Source organism: Zootoca vivipara, chromosome 5 (assembly GCF_965207765.1).
Source record: "Zootoca vivipara chromosome 5, rZooViv2.hap1.1, whole genome shotgun sequence".
Classification (NCBI taxonomy): domain Eukaryota; kingdom Metazoa; phylum Chordata; class Lepidosauria; order Squamata; family Lacertidae; genus Zootoca; species Zootoca vivipara.
This window is the reverse complement of record NC_142588.1, coordinates 91,376,770-91,399,859: the sequence shown is the minus strand read 5'-3', so window position 1 is coordinate 91,399,859 and position 23,090 is coordinate 91,376,770. Positions and strand designations below refer to the sequence as shown.

The 23,090-nt window shown below is 46.8% G+C and overlaps 1 protein-coding gene across 3 annotated transcripts in view; it reads left to right on the top strand.

Annotated features, from left to right (window-relative positions):
* Nucleotides 1–19,077, top strand: part of DVL3 (dishevelled segment polarity protein 3) — a 51,611-nt gene extending 32,534 nt beyond the window's left edge. The window contains exons 5-17 of one of the 3 annotated variants that reach the window (XM_035133622.3): nucleotides 323–458; nucleotides 1,763–1,856; nucleotides 2,052–2,121; nucleotides 3,726–3,865; nucleotides 5,901–5,977; nucleotides 6,465–6,532; nucleotides 7,414–7,464; nucleotides 7,582–7,731; nucleotides 9,571–9,702; nucleotides 10,775–10,942; nucleotides 11,541–11,753; nucleotides 15,185–15,577; nucleotides 16,011–19,077. In XM_035133622.3, the coding sequence (XP_034989513.1) occupies nucleotides 323–458; nucleotides 1,763–1,856; nucleotides 2,052–2,121; nucleotides 3,726–3,865; nucleotides 5,901–5,977; nucleotides 6,465–6,532; nucleotides 7,414–7,464; nucleotides 7,582–7,731; nucleotides 9,571–9,702; nucleotides 10,775–10,942; nucleotides 11,541–11,753; nucleotides 15,185–15,577; nucleotides 16,011–16,042 (1,724 nt within the window). In that variant the 3' untranslated portion in view covers nucleotides 16,043–19,077. Of the gene's footprint in view, nucleotides 1–322; nucleotides 459–1,762; nucleotides 1,857–2,051; nucleotides 2,122–3,725; nucleotides 3,866–5,900; nucleotides 5,978–6,464; nucleotides 6,533–7,413; nucleotides 7,465–7,581; nucleotides 7,732–9,570; nucleotides 9,703–10,774; nucleotides 10,943–11,540; nucleotides 11,754–15,184; nucleotides 15,756–16,010 lie in introns of those variants that run through there. The other 2 variants (XM_035133624.3, XM_035133625.3) reach the window with 2 other exon arrangements.
* Nucleotides 19,078–23,090: the final 4,013 nt, after the last annotated feature.

Here is a 23,090-nt window from a genome sequence, read left to right as displayed (position 1 = left end):
AAAGTGAAAACTGGGTTCAGATTTTTAGTTTTCTGCCAATTGAAAGAGTTTGCCAACGCGGGCTGCTATGTTGATATAACTCTCTCCCACTCAACCCTGCCAACCTCCTTCAGGGTTGTTGTTCTGTAGGATTGCCTAGTTTGCACAGTGTGTTATGAAGGCACCATTATTTGTAGGCCCCCTTATATTTTCGCTTCCCCATTTCTAGAAAGGCAACTGGCGATCCTTTCCCAGGTGGGATATAGATTTGTTTGACTCTTTGAAGGCCTTCTCTTCTGAATGGCTCCCCTTGGCCGTTGACCCTCTCCTCCTTTTACTCCAGCCCCCAGGGTGAACGGGACAGCCAAGGCGGAACGGCGGCGGGAAGTAGGGGGCTATGAAAGCTCCTCCACCCTCATGAGCAGTGAACTCGAAACCACCAGCTTCTTCGACTCAGATGAAGATGATTCTACAAGCAGGTAAAGGAATATTCATGGCTTGGGAGAAAATGACCTGCTATGACTGGAGTCTGGTGAAAGATCCCAAATAAAAACACCTTAGTTCTTCTTTCCAATCTAACGCTTCTCCCTTGACTTGCCCCAGTCATTTCTTCCTCCAGATTCTAGTCTCCCTGGAACAGTTGTGGAAGCAAAGAACTGGTTTGAGTTCCAGAGATTTGGCCTTTCTTCACATTGTGGCAGTCAGCCAGGGTTTGCAAAAGTGTGTGGACTTGGCAGGAACCTGACCCTGACTCTCTTGACTGTGCGTGTAGGAGACACTTTGTTCAACTTTGCTCGTCTTATTTGCATGCACTGCAGTATTTACCTGTGCATTGTTTTTCTTCTAAAGAAAAACCATAGCATCAGTATTAACCTGTAGTTTGGTAGACTTGAGTGCAGGATATCTTTCATCTTCCAATTGCTCACATTGCCAAGCTGGTTGAGGAAGTTGTCCCTCTGTCCTGAACATTGTTCTGCCACAGTTAGGAACAGATGCAACTAGAAACAGACTGTTGAGTGATGTGAACACCCCCCCCCCGAATTGCTCTGTAGGTATGTTTTGTTCACCATCGGCTTTTGTTAGAACATGTTCAAAGGAGGACTGTGTGTATTCCAGTTCCTCCCCAGTTCCCTTAACACCAGGAATGGGATACCTATGGTCCAGATGTTGTTGGGACTCCAACTCCCGTCTGTTCCAGCCAGTGGTCAGGAAAGATGGGAGTTGTAGTCCAACAACAACTGAAGGACTACAGGTTCCCCCTCCCTGCTTTATGCAAGAAGCAATATATGAAACTTTTTAATTGTTTGCCAGGTTCCCCATGGAGTCATATTGCTCCCACAGTGTGAATCAGTCTTTGTCGAACTGGTGGCCCCCAGATGTTTTGAACGACAACTTCCACCAACCACAGCTGAACAGCTGTGCTTGCAGAGGCTGATGGGAGTTGTGGTCCAAATCTGAAGGGCAACATGTTGGTAAAGCCTGGTGCAGAGTGCCTTTGCAGCATTTGGCCTAGCCTGTTCTAATCTCTTGGAACTCGTTTTTGTGATGTGTCTGTTCATTTGCTGCTTTGTTTTTGTGTGTGCTTGGGGACAAGAAATGGATGGAAGAGAAGGTCCTCTCTTGTGCAAGAGATTGGTCAAGGTGACTCCCTGACCTCTTCTAACTATGTTCCTAGTTATCCAGAGGGTTTCTCCCCCCCCCCCCCGCCGCCTCCTTGCTCCCTTTTTTCTGTGCTTTTCCTGGTGACCAGCTTGTGAGCTTTGCTTCTGCCTCCATACTGTAGGTTCAGCAGCTCAACAGAGCAGAGTAGCGCCTCCCGGCTGATGAGAAGGCACAAACGACGCAGGCGGAAGCAGAAAGTACCACGCATTGAACGGGTGAGATGCCTGGGGAGGGTGTCTGGGAGTTGGGGAAGTGCTACAAGTGACCTCACGAGTGGTTGGGCATGATTTAAAAATTAAAGGAAAAAGGGAGAGAACCTCTGAGGGCATTGTTACCCCATCCTCTCCACAGGTCTTGCAAGTGGCATGTAGGTTACGTTTTGGGTCTCACCCTCTTCCTTTCTGTTATAGTCCTCATCCTTCAGCAGCATCACAGATTCTACCATGTCGTTGAACATTATCACAGTTACTCTCAACATGGGTGAGTACAGGTAGCTGCTTGAAGCCATTTGGCCCACATAACCCAGGTTGGGATGGCAGGGAGGAAGTGGGCAAACAGATATTTTGCATAAAGCTGGAGGTCAGGAAGGAAGAGTCTTTAGAGGTTTTACAATCCAACAATCAGGCGAATCATGCGTCAAAATATTCAAAAGAAGATTTCTTTACTTTCTGAACATTGCTCACTGATCCCCATCACTCTCCAGATGGGATCCCACAAATTCCCAGTACATCTTCTTCTGTGACAAAGTGGTTCACATGATCAGGGATGCGTGTAAGTTTGTTTTTTAAAAATCCCTGTTTATAGTAATCTTACATGCAATTACATTAGTGTTATCGCTCCCCAACGTAGGAATGTTATTTTATCATTATTAAATAAAAACAGACCTATGCTGTTGCAAGTAGTTGTGCCCACCTTTTTATATAAAAAGAGAAAGAAATATCAGAGTAATCCATGCAATAGAAAATAATAATAATTTGGAATAAATACTGTCACTGTGGCGCAGTTCACGCACTGCTCCAAACTGTAGTTAAAAACAAACCATAGCTTAATGTGAACATACAGTGTGCTGGTGAAATGTTCTTACTCCACTCCTTCCAGAACCTTTTACAGTGGTACCTCTACTTACGAATTTAATGCGTTCCGAACGCACAGTTGTAAGTCGAAAAAAATTGTAAGTTGAATCCCATAGGAATGCATTGGGAGAAAAAATTCGTAAGTCGAAGCAACCCTATCTAAACCGCATCCAAGATGGCGGATGGAGCTCCGTTCGTAAGTAGAAACATTCGCAAATAGAGTTATTCGTAAGTAGAGGCACCACTATATTTGTCTTTTCAGAGTGTAGTGTTGTGACACACACACCCCATTTGAGAGCGGGAGCAATTATCGTGCTCACCCCCTCCCAAAGGGTCCAATTCTCTCAACTGAATACAATGCAGGTTGTGTTAGTCCTCCTCAAAATATTACGCCTCAGGCCACACATACCTATCTCAGGCCGGATTGCTGAAGAGCAAACTACAATCGTACTTTGGATCCTGAAGGCCTTGTGAGTCAAACATTTTGGCTCCTGAACGCCACAAACCCGGAAGTGAGTGTTCCGGTTTGCAAACGTTCTTTGGAACCTGATTGTCCGACCCGGCTTCCAGTTGGCTGCAGGAGCTTCCTTTAGCCATAGACAAAACATTATTTCATAATGTAATGTTAAATGGCATGCACCATTTATTTATTTTTTGCTAAGTGGTACATGTTTATATCGTTTTCCATTTGTCCACAGTCTCTAGTATGTGCTACCACACAGGTAATGCCTATCTCTGTGTGTTCCCCTCCTTTTTCTTTTTTTTTAGCAGTTTCCTTTTTTGCTTACCAATAAAACAAGATGATTTAGATTTGGCCATCCAATCCCCCCCAGACATTTTCAGCCTGTCTCCATTTTCTGTTGTCTAAAAATACCTAACAGGCATTCCTTGTAGCTAGTTAATGGCCCGACTGGATTAATGAAATGCTGGCCATTGGTTGTGTGCTGTTCTAACTGCACAGATACCTCCCCTTTGGGTCCCTTCCAACTCTATGATTCTATGATTGTACAGAGAAGTACAACTTCCTGGGCATCTCCATCGTCGGGCAGAGCAACGAGCGTGGTGACGGCGGCATCTACATTGGCTCCATCATGAAGGGAGGGGCTGTGGCAGCCGATGGAAGAATTGAGCCCGGAGACATGCTGCTGCAGGTGCTTTTTAATTTTTTTAAAACTTTGAGAGCGAGATGTCCAAGAGGCCTTGGTTTTATGCTATACGCACAATGCACAGTGAGCCTAGGGTTTGCCTGAGCATGACGTGAGAACCAGGCCTCTTTCTACAAAATCTGTTATCCTGTGATCACGACAAGGATTTCACTCATGGCTCAGTTGGTAGAGCATGAGACACTTAATCTCCGGTTGTGGGTTCAAGTCACACACTGGGCAAAAGGGGGTTGGGCTTAGATGATCCTCGTGGTCCCTTCCAACTCTACAATTATGTGATTCTATACGAGAGAGCGTACTTGCTATCTGTGGAGGGTGGAGTTCACATCTCCGTAGACAAGTACAGCGACCCAAGACAGAGAGAAAATCAGGACGGCTGATTTGGTCTTGTTTGTGTAAATGATGTGGTTCTTATCTCAAGGGAACCCTGGGGCCATGATAAACCCTCTGGGCTGTGTACGTAAGGCTTTGAAAGCTTAAAACCTGCCTGTTCCTAGGCAAGGACCATCGGATCTAGGAAAGAGGCCACAGGTGGGGGGCAGAGCACACACTTTGCATGTACAAGCCCAGATATGCTCAGTCCATAGCATTTGTTTAAAACATCTTTAGTCAGCTCTTCACTGACAAGGAATCCCAGGGCAGAGAACAACAAAGCAATTAGTATTCCACAGTACAAACACTAAAGCTGATAATATATCAACGCAACCATACCCCACAAATGCTTGGGTGAAAAATAGGTCTTTAGGTGGTGGCAGAAACTGTCTGTGATGTCTGTTTTAGATAGAGAGTTTTCTATCTCAGAGGGATTGCCACCAGGGGACCACCACTGAGATAACTACACAGCAGATCTCAAAGGCTTGCAGCACAGTCGGGAAAGTCTGCCCTGCTGATATTAATGCAGATGCAGTTTCATATATATATGAGCAGATTTTTCAAGTATTTAGGCCCCATGTTCTATAGGGCTTCATAAATCACAACTAGCCCCTTGATTTTGGCCCAAACAGCATATTCTGAGCAAATGCAAATCTTTCAGGATAGGCGTTCCATGCCCCCAATGGGTTAAGCCACTTAGAAGCCTAGCTGTCACATTCTGCTCTTGCTGCAGCTTCTGGATCTTCAACCCCCCCCCCAAGCACATTATAATAGTCCAGCTGGGAAGTCACCGCTTCATTGGTCACTGTAATCAGGCACTCCCTGTCCAGGAACTGCTTTACCTGATGAACCAGCCATAGCTGACATAAGGTTCTCCATGCTAGCCATCTCATTGTCCAAGGAAAGGGCAACCCCACTTAGAACAGGCCAGCTATCTACTTTCCAGATCTGATAACTGCCCATGCACAGCTCCTCTGTCTAGTTTGGTTTCAGTTTCAGTTTCGTGACCCTCCTCCAGGCCACCACTGTGTTCAGGCATTGTTCCAAGACTTGTACAACCTCATGTGATTCAGGTGTGAAGGAGAAACATGGCTGGGTGCCACCTTGCTCCGTGATGCTAAATAGCTTGAGGAACACGATGGAACCTTGCAAATCTCCGCAGCACAAAGTGTGCCAGAAGGCTGAGCAATAGCTCCCTTCTGAAACTGGCGGGCCCTGCAGGTAGTAGTGGAACCGCCAGATCACTGTTGGCTTCCTAACCCACAGAGCTGGTCCAGGAAGATGCCTTGGTCAATGGCATCTAAAACCACCAAGAGATCAGGAGAAGCAACAGTCACACTCCTGCTGTTGCGCTCCTGATACAGGTCATCAGTCAGGGCAGCCAAGGCTGTTTCAGTCTCAAGCACAGGACTGAACCCAGACTGGAAAGGGTCAAGGCAATCAGTTTCTTAGAAGACTATCTGATGTGGAGCAGCCACTGCCCTCTCCAGCACATCTCTACCTAGAAAAGGTGGCGGGGCTGTGAAATACTTCTACCTGATGGTGACCAGATTGATCCATCTATCCCAATGCTGCTATTGGGCATCTCCACATGTTCATTTAAGACCCATACACTTTTGTGGGGCTCTCACATTTTCATCTTTCTCTGCAGGTGAATGATATCAATTTTGAAAACATGAGCAACGACGATGCTGTGCGAGTGCTGAGGGAGATTGTGCACAAGCCAGGGTAGGTAGCCTTTTCTCCCCCTGCGGCTCCAAGGCAGATCACTCTCCAAACCTACAACTGTTCTTGGGAGTGTGGGCTTGGTGGCGTCTGGTAATGCAGGGCTGGTGCTCAGTTACTAGCAGTGCCCCCTGGTGCCCTCCAGAAGATCCATGGCCATCTTGGGCTGCTGACTGTTCCAAGTGGGCCTAGAGGACAGTTAAGTCCCGCAAATCAGCAAAAATAAAAATTCAAGGAAAGATAGCCCAAGGCTTACAGGTTCATTGTGTGTGAGCAAAAGACAAAGCCTTCATCTATTCTAGTTGCTGCATTTGGGTTTGGTGGCAGTGGAATTCTGTTTATGCAGAAGGACAGCCTCTCTGTCCCTGACACTTTGTTTTATTTATTCTTGTTTCTTTTGCATGTCTGGACGTGCGAATGTGGGTGGCTTTTCTGCAAACTGAGCTGACCAGATCTGATAGCAGTGACAGCCATTGTGTTTCTCTTCCAGGCCCATCACTCTGACTGTTGCCAAGTGCTGGGATCCTAGCCCCAGGGGCTGCTTCTCGCTACCCAGGAGTAAGTGGCTTTTGCTTCATTTCTTGGTTTGCTTAGTAGTGTGCATGAGGACTGGTGTTCTATAGAACCAACAGTTAATAATGTCTGCCCCCCCCCCCATAATGCCTTGTTGCAGGATGCAAATGGCCAAGGGAGTTGCATGTTTGAATGCTCCTTTACTGGGATAGAGTGGGGGCTCCTAGGCCAAAGCCCTTCACCCTGCTAGTTTTACAACATACAGAGAGATTTTACATACAGGAGACCCAGTGTGGTGTAGCGGTTAGAGTCTTGGACTGGGATCTGGGGGGGCCAGGGTTCAAATCCCCACTCAGCCATGAAGCACCCTGGGAGACCTGGGGTGCCAGTCACACTGTCTCTTACCGCACATGGTTGTTGGGAGGGCAAAACAGAGGGGGGGGGGAGAAGCGTGTTTGCCACCTTGAGTTCCTTGGAGAAAGGTGGCATAGAAATGTAACAACAAATAAATATTTTGTGGGTGTGATCCCTCACCTACACTAATAATAATAATAATAATAATAATAATAATAATAATAATAATGATGATGATGATGATGATGATGATGTAATACCCCACCCATCTGGCTGTCTTGGAACACCTGACTGCTTCTTTCTGTTGAATGTATAAATCGGCCCTAAGGGTGCGACGGAGGTTTCGAACCCATTTATTCTGGCCCTCTGCGCTCTCTCTTTCTCTCTGCCTCTCTCCTGCCTTTCTGTCACCCTATGCCTAATCAGTCCCCTATTCCACATCACACCCAAGGCCAATTCCCTGCATGCAGCCCACGCCCCACATACCCCCCCCGTGCCCCCCTCCGCCTAGGGGGAGCTGCGCCTCCCCCGCACCTCTCGTGTTGATCCTCCCTCTCTTCTTTCTCCCCCAGTTGCTCCCCAGCGGATCTGGGCTGGGCCAGACTCTCCATGCTCCGATCCGGGTGAGTCCCGGCTGATGCTGGGGGAGGACAGGGCTTGCCCAGAGGTGGCGGGTTTGGCGAGAGGGGATGACTCTTGAGGAGGGGGCCTCCTCACGTGCCCTGTGTGTTTCCCTTTAGGTGAGCCCATCAGGCCCATTGACCCAGCAGCCTGGGTTTCCCACACCGCAGCGATGACCGGCACCTACCCAGCGTACGGTATGAGCCCATCCATGAGCACAATCACTTCCACCAGCTCCTCCATCACCAGCTCCATCCCAGAAACCGAACGTAAGTCCTCGTGCCTGTGTGTCCCCCACCCCTGCTCGGCTTCTGGTCACCTGCACGCCGTAACCTGATAGGAGCAATACATGCACAGGGGCAAAACCCAGATTTGAGGGTTGGAAAGAGGGTGGTTTCCCTCAATAGATCTTGAGCTGCATGGAAAGAGGTGTTTGCTCCATCTTTTGCTAAAGCAACAGGGATGCTTTTAGAAGCTAAATATTTTAAACCAAAGATTGGAGGATGAGCAGGATGAGGGACCTGTGTGAGGCTAGGCGAAACAGAAGGCCGCAGATTTCTTCACTTAGTTGCTTCTTCTAGGATATTGAGCGTTTCTTGTTTGTTTGTGTGGTCGGTGGGAGAATCAAGAGGGTTCCAAAAAGGATGGAGGAGAACCCTGGCAACTTTGCATGGCCATCTATTTTTATTTATTATATGTATTAGTAGCATTTTTACATCCGTGCCTCAAAGCGACTTACACGTTGAAAATAAAAATAACAAAAGACATCACATAGACAAGTAGCAGTGTACAGTGATTTTTTCTGGTGGAGCACTATCCTTTTCAGTGAAGCACCGTTGACTGAATTGCTTGAGATAAATGGTTATGTTTGGGGCTGAAACACTGCAGAGTCCCTTGTAAATGGATTGAAGTTAAGCAGTCGCTGGCTGAAAACCCTGAACGGTCCCAGAATAACTTCAGGGAGCATGGATTATTCACGTGGATGCAGTGCTGGCTTCCTGTTAGGCAAATGGTGAGGAAGTTGGAAGATGTGATGCTGAGCACAGGAGAACTTACCCTCTCTTCCAAAAGAGAGCTCAAGAGAGGAAAGGTGGACACGTTAGGAATTGTGCATCAAAGAGGTGCCTTTGGGACAGCTGCCTCAAAGTGCTGGCCTCTGAGTGGGTTTTGGCCAGAGTCTATGAAGTTGGCCCGTTGAGAAGACTGGCAAGGCCTGGTGTTGCAGTGTTACTGAAACTAAGCAGATGTGTACCTGATCAGGTGTTTAAGCTGCTCTGAGCTTTCTAAAAAAAGAGCTGTTGTTGAAGGATAAAACAGTCTGGGTAGTAATGGAGGTTGCGCGCCAGGGACTGGCAGGGCTCCGCAGAGCAGGTGGAAAATGTAAAACTGCCAAAAATGTAAAAAGCCAGAAGCTGATCTGGGGAAAGTGGGTAGTGATTTATGGGATTTTTGTGCCTCCTGCGAGGCAGCAGCCAGAGACTGAGGATGGGGAGCAGTCTGAGCAGTCAAAGATGGGGGAGGAAGGACATGATGTGCTAGGAGAGGAGGGGCCTGGCAGAATCCCCTCCCCACTGTCCCCCAGGACCAGGAGCAGCTTGAAGAGGCAGCTACAGCTACAGCTCCCGTGTCGAAGGAGTCACAGGCCGTCAGATGAGGGTACTTGTTTGGGGCGGCCACCCATTGCACCAGCAGTCCAGCTCAGAGCATAAGCCCGGGGAGGAGCGCTGGCTGCCTAGTCACCAGAAGTGTGTGTGTGTACTTAGTGCACCTCTGGTGCAACTGTTTGTGCTTTGTCAGTAAAGGATTAAACCACTGGCTATTTGCCCTGCTTGGGCTGGGTGTGCTCAGGGTGTTGTGGTTAGACTGCAGTTGACTGTTTCTAGGAAAAAGGCAAAGAGCAGCCCAGTATGAGGCCCGCTGCTCTCCTTTTTGCACCTTCAGTGGTTGCTAGGGGAAATCCTGCCCCAAGGTGGATTGCAGAGGCTTAGGGTGTGCCTGTGGTGTATTGTTCCCTTGCCCCCACCCTCCTGTGTGTGGCACCTTCATGTGCTCCTCTGCCTTTCCATCTCCTCTCATCTCTGCCTCCCTTCCCTCCGTCCGACCCGCAGGTCTCGATGACTTTCACCTGTCCATCCACAGCGACATGGCCACGATTGTCAAAGCCATGGCTTCACCAGAGTCGGGCTTGGAGGTGCGCGACCGCATGTGGCTGAAGATCACCATCCCCAATGCCTTCATTGGTAAGACACGGACCCTCCTCAGGGCAAATGGGTGAAGGGCCATGGGAGAACCATTCGCTGTTTGCCTCTCCCAAGCAGATAACGGTCTCAAGCCCCTATTTGAGATAAGCGACGGTAACTTCATAAGGAGGACAAATTAGATGTGTATCAGAGGGAAAATATACAAACCTGTTAGCAAGAGAAGTGTCTCTAAAATTAGAATTATACATGGCATCTGCTGCAGAATTGGTTTCAGCTTTCACCCTCTAGCCCTCAAGATCAGCAGAATAAAGAGAATACTTAGCATTTACACAGTGCACTTAAGTGTTTTATGTGTCCTGTAAGATGGGTCTTACTATGCCTGTCTCACAAGTGGGGCTGGGGTGTCCTTGAGGCTGAGAGCCTTATGGTTTGCCTGAAATGAGTTCAGGGGTGAGAACAGATTTGGGTCAGAAACTTCTGGTTCACAACCTTCGTTCTAAGCCACTGTGTTGCACCAGATCGAGCACAGAGATTGGCAAGATGTTATTGAGCATGTCAGGAGGAGCTTCTAGGTACATTGTGACTCCGTCATGACTTCTGAAAATCATCTTCTTTATAGCCCAATAAGTAGAGGGACCCAGGTGGCGCTGTGGTTAAACCACTGAGCCTAGGGCTTGCTGATCAGAAGGTTGGCGGTTCGAATCCCTGTGACGGGGTGAGCTCCCGTTGCTCGGTCCCAGCTCCTGCCAACCTAGCAGTTCAAAAGCACGTCAAAATGCAAGTAGATAAATAGGAACCGCTACAGCGGGAAGGTAAACGGCCTTTCCATGTGCTGCTCTGGTTTGCCAGAAGCGTCTTTGTCATTCTGGCCACATGACCTGGAAGCTATACGCCGGATCCCTCGGCCAATAATGCGAGATGAGCGCGCAACCCCAGAGTCGGTCACGACTGGACCTAATGGTCAGGGGTCCCTTTACCTTTAAGCTGGACTAAGGCAGCAAAACAAGGCTGGAGCCATCTTCCCTCCAAGCACCTTCCTCTCCTCAGAGCAGAACAGGTGCTGTCCGCTTCCATCCTTGCTGAGTCCCTCTGTGCTGCTGTCTCTTGGCAGGATCTGATGTGGTAGATTGGCTCTACCACCATGTAGAAGGCTTCACAGACAGGCGAGAATCCCGCAAGTATGCCAGCAACCTCCTGAAGGCCGGTTACATCCGACACACTGTCAACAAGATCACGTTCTCGGAGCAGTGCTACTACATCTTCGGCGACCTCTGCGGCAGTAAGACTCCTTCTTTGCAATGTGCAGGGGATGGGGAGAGCAAAAACAGGTAGTGGGTGGTTCTGGCAGGCTCTCAACGTGGCCATCTGTTTCCTGGGAGAGCAGAAGTAGGAGAGTCCTCAAAGCAAGCCCATGTGGCTTTACAGAATCATAGAATTGTAGAGTTGGAAGGGAACCCAAGCTCATCTAGTCCAGCCCCCTACAATGCAGGAATCACAGCTGAAGAATCAATGACAGATGGCCACCCAAACTCTGCTTAAAAATCTGCAAGGAAGGAGAGCCCACCACCTCCCGAGGGAGTCTGCTCCACTGTCAAAACAGCTCTTATCAGAAAGTTCAGTTGGAGTCTCCTTTCTTGCTGAACCTAACATCTTCCTTTCCCCTTTGACCTGTATTTTGGAGTCAGACTAGTCACCTCCTCTGCGGGGATCTTTAGCTTTCAATCAAAAACTCCCCACCACGAGATAAGCATCCTCCCATGCTGCCCACTCCCTCTTTGCACTACAATCTGAATTTCATAGGTAAGAAATGTGGATAAGCTCACTTATGCCCTTGCTCCTGGTGTAACCTTTGCCCTTTCCCTGTCCCTATTTCACAGACATGGCCAGCCTGTCTTTGCATGACCATGATGGGTCCAGTGGCGCCTCCGATCAAGACACCTTGGCACCTTTGCCTCACCCAGGAGCTGCCCCATGGCCCATGGCCTTCCCCTACCAGTACCCGCCACCCCATCCATATAACCCCCACCCTGGATTTCCTGACCCAGGCTACAGCTATGGAGGCGGAAGCGCGGGCAGCCAACACAGCGAAGGTAAATGTGAGCCGTGTGGGACATGGGCGGAATTTCTCCCATGCCATAAAGATCGTATCACGTGCAAGCACTTGGCTTGGCTTGTTAAGTCTGAGCAGCTGGACTTCCTCTTGAGGAGCAACCTTGCTTCTGCCCAGAAATAAATGGGCCAAGTGGGTTGTGTGTGTGTGGGGGGGGGGGTTGTTCCTTTGGATTGCAGGTGTTTGTTAGAGTCAAGTTCTTGTGAGTGTGCCAGAGCCTGCATTTGCTCAGTTGTGAACCTCTTTTGGCATCTCTTTATCAAAGTCAGGAGGTTTAGTGGCTGATCCCAAGGTTGTGAGATCTGCCTAGAGTCCCCACGGTTCCCAATTGGGGGGGGGCAATTTGGTTTTTAAGGGGGGGGCAATTTGAGAATGAGTTATTAACAGTGAATGGCCTTAACAACCCAGGACCCCCAGGAAAGCATTCCGGAGGCCATAAAAATTATAAAAGATTTTGGGAAAATAATGGGAATGAGAATAAATTGCCAAAAAACAAAAATAATAGCTAAAAATTTAAGACAAAAAGAAAAGGAAGAATTAGAGAAGGAAATTGGATTGGAAATAAAAAATAAGTGGAAATATTTGGGAATTTGGATTTCAAATAATAACCTAAATTTGTTTGAGGATAATTATCAAAAAGTATGGAAAGAAATTAAAAGAAATATGGAGGCCTGGAACAAGTTACATCTATCCCTTTGGGGGCGCGTATCAGCTGTCAAAATGAATGTCCTGCCCAAATTAATGTTCCTATTTCAGACGATCCCAATCTTAGGAGGATCGAAGTGCTTTAAGGAATGGAGGAGGGAAATTGCAAGATTCGTCTGGTGCGGCAAAAAGCCCAGAATAAAGCACTTATCATTAATTGATAAAAAATCAAGAGGTGGATTTGCGCTACCCGACCTCGAAATATACCACGCAGCGGTGGGATTAGTGTGGCTAGGAGAATGGATAAAACTAGAAAGAACAGACGTATTAGATCTAGAAGGCCATGATAGGCGATTCGGTTGGCACGCATACCTGATCTACGGGAAAATAAAAGTACACAAAGGGTTCCTTAATCATGTGATAAGGAAATCCCTCTTTAGGCTGTGGATTAGGTACAAAGGGATATTGGAGCCCAAAATACCACTCTGGACCTCTCCCACAGAGGCCATTGCGGTTAAAAGGAGAAATATGAGTAACAACTGGCCCACATACAGAACAGTACTAGAGACAACAGAAGGGAAACCAGTACTGAGAAAGTATGAAGAAATTAAAAATCAATTAACGAGCTGGCTACAATATTTTGAACTGAATCAGAAACTAATCGTAGATAGAGAGACAGGGTTAGCAACAGAAATGTCAAGATTTGAAAAGATAATAACAAAAACAAGGAAGAAGAAAATTTCCCTATTGTACGACTATCTTTTAGAATGGGAGACGATCGAGGAGCAAACTAAAACCCCAATGATTAAATGGGCCCAAGACCTGGGTTATAACATCAACATGGATCAGTGGGAGAGATTGTGGGAGAAAGATCTAAAATTTACAGCATGTTTCAATCTAAGAGAAAATTGTATGAAAATGATATACCGTTGGCATTTAACACCATGTAAGCTGGCTAAAATGTATGGGGGTATAAATCCGAGGTGCTGGAGGTGCAAGAAAGAAGATGGCACGTACTACCACATGTGGTGGTCCTGCAAAAATATAAAAGAATACTGGAACAAGATATACGAAGAACTAAAGAAAATGTTTAAAATAACATTTAAAAAAATGCCTGAAATGTTTCTTTTAAATATCCTACCATCAGAAATAAATAAGGAAATAAGATCTTTATGCCTATACGCTGTGACCCCTGCTAGAATCTTGGTAGCTAAAAATTGGAAGAGCGAGACGCTGCCCACAGTAATAGACTGGCAAACACAAATGTTAAACTATATCAGGATGGCATGGTTGGCAGATTCAATGAGAGATATACCCGTACAAAAGACAGCGAAAGAGTGGAGAGTGTATAAGAATTATCTCAAAACATATTACCCAAATAGCTCTCTACTCATGGACATTGAATGATGCTTGAGAGAAACAGAAAGGATTAGAATAATAAGGAGGAGGAAAAAGAGATATCATTAATATAAGCCTGTGAAACATAAGATATAGAAAAGTGTGCAACAAAAGGGACAGGAAGTATCTGTATGTAGATGTGATGAGTGTATTTGTTTTGTATTCTTATTTGTTCTGTAAACCTGTGAGGATAAGTTTTGACGAAATATTGGAAGAATAAGGGTTTCTTTTGCCCTCTTTTTTCTTTCTCTTTTTTTTTCTTTTTCTTTTTCTTTTTTTATTCTTTTTTTTGATCTTCTTTATTGTATCGTTGATTCTCTTGCCCCTCCCCTATTATTCTCCCCACCTTATTATTCCTTTTTATATGTAAGTGTGTATTTGCTGCTTTGTTGATTTTAAATAATAAAAACTATTTTTAAAAAACAAACAAACAAAAAAACAAAAAAACAGTGAATGGCCTTTTAGGCTTCCTCCACGTGAATTTTTGAATAATAAGAATTATATGTCATATGGGGGAGGGGCATCAGGATTTTAGAGATGCTTAGGTGGGGCATGGCCAAAAAAAGGTTGTGAACCACTGGCTTTGGGGGGGATTTCATTTAGGGCAGAAAGATCTGCTGAAAGTATTAAGAGCCTTCTCTGTAGCAGCACCCAAAGGCCCTTCTCAGTAGTGGCGCCTGCACTTTAGAACGCTATCCCATCAGATGTCAAGGAAATAAACAACTATCTGACTTTTTAGAAGACATCTGAAGGCAGCCCCATTTAGGGAAGTTTATAATGTTTGATGTTTTATCGCTTTATTATTATTATTATTATTATTATTATTATTATTATTATTATTATTATTATTATGTTGGGAGCTGCCCAGAGTGGCTGGGGGAACCCAGACAGATCAGCGGAGTATAAATAATAATATTATATCATTAATTAATTAATTAATCCCGGGAGATCTGTTTGGCTCTTGCCCTGGCTGTGTTTTAATGCTGCCTGATGGGCTTTCTTTATTTCTGAAGGCAGCTATGTATAGGGAAGTTTTGTAATGTTTGATGTCCTACTGTGTTTAAATTTACTGGAAGATGCCCAGAGCCTTTTGTTATATGATTGCCACTTTCCTTCTACTGGAGATCATATAACAACAACAGCAGCAGCAGCAGCAACAACAACAAACATAGTATAGCACCCCTGCCGCTTTGCTTCCTGCTCCCCCATTTGCCTGGCTTCCCACTTTTGTGCTGCACTTCCATGGACTTTGGGCCCAATCCAGCAAAGTGACAGTTGAAGGCTCCTTTGAGGTTATTCCTACCTATTCTGATGGGCCTGACCCAAATATTCTCTTGTCCTTTTCCCCACCCCCAATTTATTCTGCAGGAAGCCGGAGCAGCGGCTCCAACCGCAGCGGCAGCGAGAGGAGGAAGGAGCGAGAGCCCAAGGCAGGGGAGTCCAAGTCGGGCGGCAGTGGCAGTGAGTCGGACCACACCAGCCGCAGCAGCATGCGGAGGGAGCGAGCGGCCAGCGAGCGCTCGGTCCCGGCCAGCCAACGCAGCCACCACTCGATGGCTCACAGCATCCGCAGCCACCACAGCCAGCAGTCCTACGGGCCTCCCGGCCTGCCGCCTCTCTACAGCCCTCCCATGCTGCTGATGCCTCCGCCGCCTTCCGCCCTGGGACCCCCGGGGGCTCCCCCTGGCCGAGACCTGGCCTCTGTGCCCCCTGAACTGACGGCCAGTAGACAGTCATTCCGAATGGCCATGGGCAACCCCAGTGAGTTCTTTGTGGATGTAATGTGAAACGCCGCCCCTCCCTCCGCCTGCCTGCCGCCCCCGTTGGTTTTGTCTCCTAGGAACAGCCTGGCCTGCGGGGGATTCTTTTTCTTTTCTTTTTTTGGTCTTTGGAATTATGAAAAGGGAAAAAAACCCGAAAATAAACTGAACTAAATGTTTTTGATTCTAATCCCTGCCTGCAAGAGGGCCCGGCAGCCTCACCTGAACCACCCCTGGACTTGATTGCAGAGGCGCGTCCCACCCCCTTGCTTGTGCCAACCCCTCCCCCCATAACCCCTTCTCTAACCCATTAATCCGCATCTGCCTGGGGACTCTGCTGCTCGCCTGTGTTTTCCCTGCCGGCTCACTTCTCCTGCCCTAAACACATGCCCTCTTTCTTCTCGCCCCTTTTTGTGTCCCTCTCTGTCGAGCAGCCAAGAATTACGGGGTGTTTGACTTCCTCTGAGCTGGCCGCCCGTGCTGGGGAGAGCCGCAGCGTGCTGTGGTGGTTTGGCTCCCCCACAACCGAGGAAGATGCAGAGCCCTGCAGGCAGGCACTTGGCCATGTGGGGGCTGAAGATGGCTTCTTTCCATACCGGGAGAAGGTGCCCCACCTTATCCATAACCCCGGGAAGGGAGCAGGGCTCAGATCCAGCTGTGCCTTCAGTCTTCCATCCGTTAAGATGTAGCCGCTTGGTGGCCATTGGCATGAGGTTGAGAGGAGAGCTCCCACCTTGCCAGGCAGGTGAGAGTTCCCCTTGAGAGCTTCTCAGATGGTGATCAGAGCCGGAAGTCGCCATGTCTTGATTAGCGCCAATAGCGAGAGTGCCTACCCCCGGTATCCATAGTTCACGTTCCTGAAGGTACTACAGGTACAAGTGCCCCTCTTTCTAATATGTTTTCTTTCTCTACCCAAGCGCTCATGGTGAGGCATCATCTTGCTCTATCTCTTCGATGTCTGGTGGCCTGCTTGGTAGAGCCTTTTTTACTGCCACCTTTCCACACCCAGGTCTCTCTTGTACCCATCAGTCATTTGTCTCTTAAGCCGAGCTGTTTTTAGATGCTCTCTGTCCCCCTCAGCCTGCTCCACTGTTTCGTTTAAATGCCGTGCATCCACACTACATATAACCCTGGCAGCAGTATGCCTTGGTATTTCCTCTTCCCACCTCCCCATTTTGGGGTCGTCATGGTTGTGGACATGGGTGGATCTCCAAAATCAGAAGAGTTTCTGCACTAGGCTTATGTCCCAGGGGCCAGATGAGTTGCCCAAGTGGACACCTGCCCCATGATTGCCAGCAGCAAAATAAACAATAAACTTATGCAGTGCTCCTGTTCACTGTTCCTGTCACTCAGCATTGTCTTCTGCCATGACGCTGCAGTCCATTCTCCCCCCCCCCCCCGCCCAAACATCCATTCATCTTTCCTTGGCCATTGAGAATACACTGAAATTTTTATTGGGTTGTTTTTAGGGTCTCCCCCAGAAAAGGATTTTATGTACTCCAGCAAATATCAGATTGCTGAGCCTCCTCCCTCTTGGATGCAGATGCAGAAGTCCATTAAATATTTTAAATTATTTTTAACCCTAACTATTCTCAACACATGGCTGATACTATATACTTAATTTACCCAAGTGCCAAATTGTTTTGCTGCAGCTCCATCACCCAGGCTAAGGATCAGTGGGAAGTGGCTGTCTGTCCATAGCTTTTTCCTCTGCTACTTTTTAATGACTGCTGTGGTGATCTGTAATCATGGACTCTTCCCTTTGATAGCTGAGGGACAAGTAGTAATTGTACCAATTAACTAGGACCACGTTTATTCTGAATATGCCCAAGGTTAGCTGAAGTGTCACCTTTAACTTAGACCAGCACATTTTATGCCATCTGTCATGCCAGTATCCATCCCAAACTGATGTTGAGCCATGCTTGGGAATGAGGCCTAACTTTTCACTGCTGTGCATGGAAGAGGGGGCTTTAAAAATGTGCACTCTTCAAGCTGAGTGCTTGCTTCTGCTGTCTCCACCCTCTGAACGAGCACTAGCACACCAGTGAAAAGCAGGTGAGCAGGGCATGTGTAGAAAATAAGGGCTCACTCTTTTCTCCCTTGCCGTCTTTACCTTAGCAGCTGTTAGGCCTTTCTGGACACAAGTGCAGGAAGGTTTGGGCTTGAAGGCAGGGGGAAAGAGTCCCACAACTAAGCCCAGACTGCTCTATGGACACACTCTGCATTTTGTGTGTGTCTGGGATATAAGCAGGGCCTCTGGCTTATCTACATTGCTTGCAGCTGTGCTGTAACATAGACACTCCAGAATCGCACATGGGGGAATGTCAGTTTCCAAAACATTCCTAGCCCTCACACTTGCAGAGGGAGCGCAGTGACCATGTTTGCTAAATCATAGAAAATACAAATGGTTGAAGAAGAGATTTAGGAAGTCCAGAGACATCTTCACCCAGTATAGCGCTGTGTCCTTCCTTGTGGCTTCTGTTTAATCCCCCTGCCTTTTCTATACTTGCCCTCTCCACTCCCTGCATTTCTCAGTCAATCCTAGCCCATCCTTCTTAGCCACCCACGTGCAGAATTTCTTACATTTGCAGGCAGGGAAGGCTTGCAATAGAGGAGTTATACTGAACTGCAAAGCACACAGACAGATACAGTCATGTGTGACTTTACACAATTTTCACGCAGTTCTTGTAGGAAACTCATCACACGTGAAGCAATATTTAACTCTGCTTGCTATGGCAGAGATTTGTTCAGTGGAGAATTCCAGAGCCCTTGACTATCCCACGCCGATGCAAAAAATTGTACGATTTATCACAGCCCACCTTTAGCTAAACTGCTTATGTGCTCTTGCCAAAGACCTGGTTGGGAGAAGCACCCTCTATTAGACGGTACATTCTAGTCCCCTTGCGGCCCCAAACCATCTTTGGCCTTCCAGCCATGCGACAGTTGTCTTCTGCACCAAATATCAACTGTTTTTGGAATGTCTTGTGGGGTTTGTTTTTAAGATTGAAGTGTTCTTCACTCCTGCTTTCCTCTCCAGCCCAACATCAGCTCCCCCTTTTTGCTGGTCCCCTAAGCCCACCACCATGATGCCAGTTCTTCTACACCTTTGCCACTGCTCTGCTCATTTGGTCTTTTCAACCATTTACCCTTTCTGCCTACCATTAGCCTCTCTTTCAGGGCACTGCCCGTGATCTTAAGTGTCATGTTGCCAGTCCTCCCTATCTCCTCCTCCTCCTCCTCCTCCTCCTCCTCCTCCTCCTCCTCCTCTTCCTGGTGCTATATTGCCATTCAGTCCCCCCTCTTCCTCCTCTTCCTCTAGCTCCTTCCCTCACCTGGCACTACATCACCATCTTGCTCTCTTTTCAACTTCTCCCCCCCCCCACTTTGGTGCTATTTTCTCTCGTCACACATATTGCCCCTTCTCTCACGCACCCCTCGGTTTTATATAAATTGAAACCACCCTACTTGTTTTTATTTATAAAATAGTTTTATTGGACTCAACCTTGCCTGTGTGTTGCTCATTTTTGTCAGTATCCAAAAGATTTAGCCTGCCCCTTGTACACATGACATCATCATAATAATATACAGTGGTACCTCGCAAGACGAATGCCCTGCAAGACGAATTTTTCGCAAGACGAATGCATCTTGCGATCTGATGGTGACTCGCAAGATGAATTCGTTTTGTGAAAAATTCGTCTTGCGAATTGCGGTTTCCCATAGGAATGCATTGAAATTTAATTAATGCGTTCCTATGGGCAAAAAAAGAAATTTCAATGCATTCCTATGGGAAACCGTGATTCGCAAGACAAATTTTTCGCAAATTGACTCGTGGAACAAATTAAATTTGTCTTGCGAGGCACCACTGTACAGTTGTACCTAGGATCCCGAACACCTTGGTACTCGGACATTTTGGCTCCCGAACGCAGCAAACTCGAAAGGGAGTATTCCGGTTTGTGAACATTCTTCAGAACACGAACGTCTGACAGGGCTTCTGCGGCTTCCTATTGGCTGCAGGAGCTTCCTGCAGCCAATCAGAAGCCGCACTTTGGTTTCCGAACGTTTTGGAAGTTGAACAGACTTCCAAAACGGATTCCATTCGACTTCCAAGGTACGACTGTATTATGATGATGATGATGATGATGATGATGAATGTGCTGCCCATCTGATTGGGTTGCCCCAGCCACTTTGGGCGGCTCCTGACAAAAAAATAGTAAAAACAATACAACACACACTAAAAACTTCCCTGAACAGAGCTGCCTTCAGAGCGGTCTTTTGAAAAGCACATACGGTAGCTGTTTATCAGTTTGGCATCTGCTGGGAGGGCGTTCCCCAGGGTAGGCATGACCACTGAAAAGCCCCTCTGCCTGGTTTCCTCCCCTCTTGCAATGAAGGAACCACCAGAAGACCCTTGGTGCTGGATCTCAGCGTCTGGGCTGCGTGAGATGCTCCAGCCCCATTCACATTTTCCATTTCCATTTCGCTATAATGTCTACACACTCTCATACTTTAATGCTTGTGGAAATGCCCCTTTAGGCTTCCTCCTGCTTCTGGAGTAGAGCCAGAATGAAAACTGAATGAGGTTTTGGAGCAGTGTCTTGGGAAGCTGTGGCTCAAATGTAAGCCTGGTTTCCAGGGAAGACCATCGTACAAAAAGGAGCAATGGGACAGATAGGAAGCAGGGGAAAGAGGGCCATGGCAGAGGTGAGAATGCAAAAGAAGAAAGCTGAGGTGCTAAAAACAAAGGGGGGATGTTAAAATGGGGGGGGGGTTGGCTATTCTGAAAAGGCAGGTAAATGTGAAGGACGCCCTGCACAAAACGGCAGCAGCACACAGTAGCCACTTTCTGCTGTTCACCAACACCTGTGTCAGCTCCCCGTCCCAGTGGTTGTCAGTGGTGTCTACAATTTTCCATCCTTCAGCAGAAGAATGAACTGGAAGGAAGGGAAAGATGTAGCAGGCTCTACCATCAAGTAGCAGATTAGTTGCATTTGTAACCTCACAATGTATTTTTTCAGTACAGTGAGCTTGGGAAATTGAGAATTTTCAGGCAATTATCTGTGCAAACGGGACATAAAGATAACAAGGCACCTGTGCACTTCAAGTCAATGGGAGTAAAAGCACCAACCTATTCTGCCTTGGTCAGACCGCACCTGGAATACTGTGTCCAGTTCAGGGTGCTACCATTTAAGAAGGCTGTTGGCAAGCTGGAACATGGGCAAACGAAGGCAAACAAGATGATCAGTGGTCTGAAAACCAAGCCTTATGAGGAATAGTTGACGGAGCTGGGTATATTTAGCCTGGGAAAGAGGAGACTGAAAGAAGATCTAGCCAGTGTTGGTTTTTTTCTGTGGGAACTCAAGCGTGCTCAGTACCGGCACCTCCATCTTCAGATATCTAAAGGGCTGCCACATGAAAGGTGGAGTGAGCTTGTACCCGTACCGATAGATTCAAGTTACAAGAAAGGGTGTATATATAGGTGTGGGGGTGCTGTATTAAACTAACTCAGAGTAGATCCACTGAAATTAATGGACTTAGCCATGTTCAATAAATTCAGCTAGTGTACTTTGAATAATACCACCTGTCAATTACACACCAATGTTGAGATGATGATGATGATGATAATAATAATAATAATAATAATAGTTTATTATTTATACCTCACCCATCTGGCTGGGTTTCCCCAGCCACTCTGGGCGGCTTCCAACAAAATATTAAAATACAATGGTCTGTTAAACATTAAAAGCTTCCTTAAACAGGGTTGCCTTCAGATGTCTTCTAAAAGTCTGGTAGTTGTTTTTCTCTTTGACATCTGGTGGAAGGGCGTTCCACAGGGCTGGTGCCACTACCAAGAAGGCCCTCTGCCTGTTTCCCTGTAACTTGGCTTCTCGCAGCAAGGGAAACGTTTAGTACATACTTCTGGAACTATATGGACCACTTCAGAATGCAAGCAGGGGAGAATTTTCTTCAGCCTGTCTGTTCATCTGCTATGCTGTTGCTCTGTTGGCAAAAATAAGTCTTGTAGCTCCTTAAAACACTATTTCGGGGGCAGAAACTTCATAATACTGCTACCCCTCTGTTAGCTTTTTTTTTTAATGTGAAGTGTAGGTGACTATTTCTAAAAATAAAATGGACAGGACAAGCCTTTGTTTTGTGGGGGGAAACCCAAAAATGATCAGTGTTCTTTGGCTGCCTGTAATTCCCTTTGTTTAAGTTCAATTTACTTAAGTTGCTTGGTGCTATTTACAGCCAGACATGACAGTATGATATGGATATAAAATATACTTGTGATAAATGCCCTTTAGATTATGTTTGTTAGCTGTCTGTGGGGTATAAATCTTAACGAATTACAGTGGCCAGGTCCAAAAGAGAACAGATTATTTAAAGGGCATATAGAAGATTGAATTTATACATCTCTAATAGGTGTAAAGAGGAGGGAATTTCAGCAGGTAAAGGTTGTCATATAAGCTACTACGGTAGTAGTGCAGATAGGTAATCTTAGATTAGAGCCTAGGACTTCCCCTCCCCCTTCCCTTTAAGCATCCATGTGTATTACTGAATCACACAATTAACACTTTCCTCCCACCTGCGCCCAATTACTGCTGCATTCCTAATAGGACAAAACCAATTTGTCATTCCTTAAAAAAAAATACTCTGAGCTTGTGCAACATTGCATTTAAGAACACAAATCATAACACCATCATTACAGGAAAGAAAACACGATTTTTGCTACTGCCAGCTTGATGCACAGGTCCTTTCAAATGAGCAGTTTTGTTGTTAGAAATATATAATACATTTTAAAAACTTAATTATAATAATTACTGGAAGGAGCATCTAAAGCAGGCATCGATCCCCAAACTTTGGCCCTCCAGATGTTTTGGACTGCAATTCCCATCTTCCCCGACCACTGGTCCTGTTAGCTAGGGATCATGGGAGTTGTAGTCCCAAAACATCTGGAGGGCCACAGTTTGGGGATGCCTGATCTAAAGCCATGAAAAGGCTCAGCCAGCCTCTCCCCAGTTAAATGTTTTGTATGGTTCAAATTAGGGTTGCAAATTTTTCTTTTACTGTTTTGTAAACGGCTTTGAGGGTTGGTTTTTATTTGCAGTCAAGCGGTGAATACATTTTACGAAATAAATACCTGTCACAGTTGGGGGGTGGTGATGGATTGGGGAGATGTCTCTGCCTGCTGAAAATCCCTCTGCCAAAAGAAAAAAGGCAACCCCAACTCAACCCTATTAAAAGTGCAGGAGCCTCGTCCACTTTTTCCACTAAATAAAAATAATAGGAAACAAACTATGCAACGGCGGCAGCCTCATCATCCCGTAAGCAGTTTCTGTAATCGAACGGAGGCATATAAACTACACTTCCCATCGTGCCCTGCACGCCACCTCCGCCTCGAATAGAATCCGCGAGCTTGCGCGTTGCATTCTGGGTTCAGCAGCAGCAACCGGCCCCGCCCTTCCTCCCCGGCACTCGCTCGCCCTTAACCACCACCCCGAACTCGCCCTCGCCCT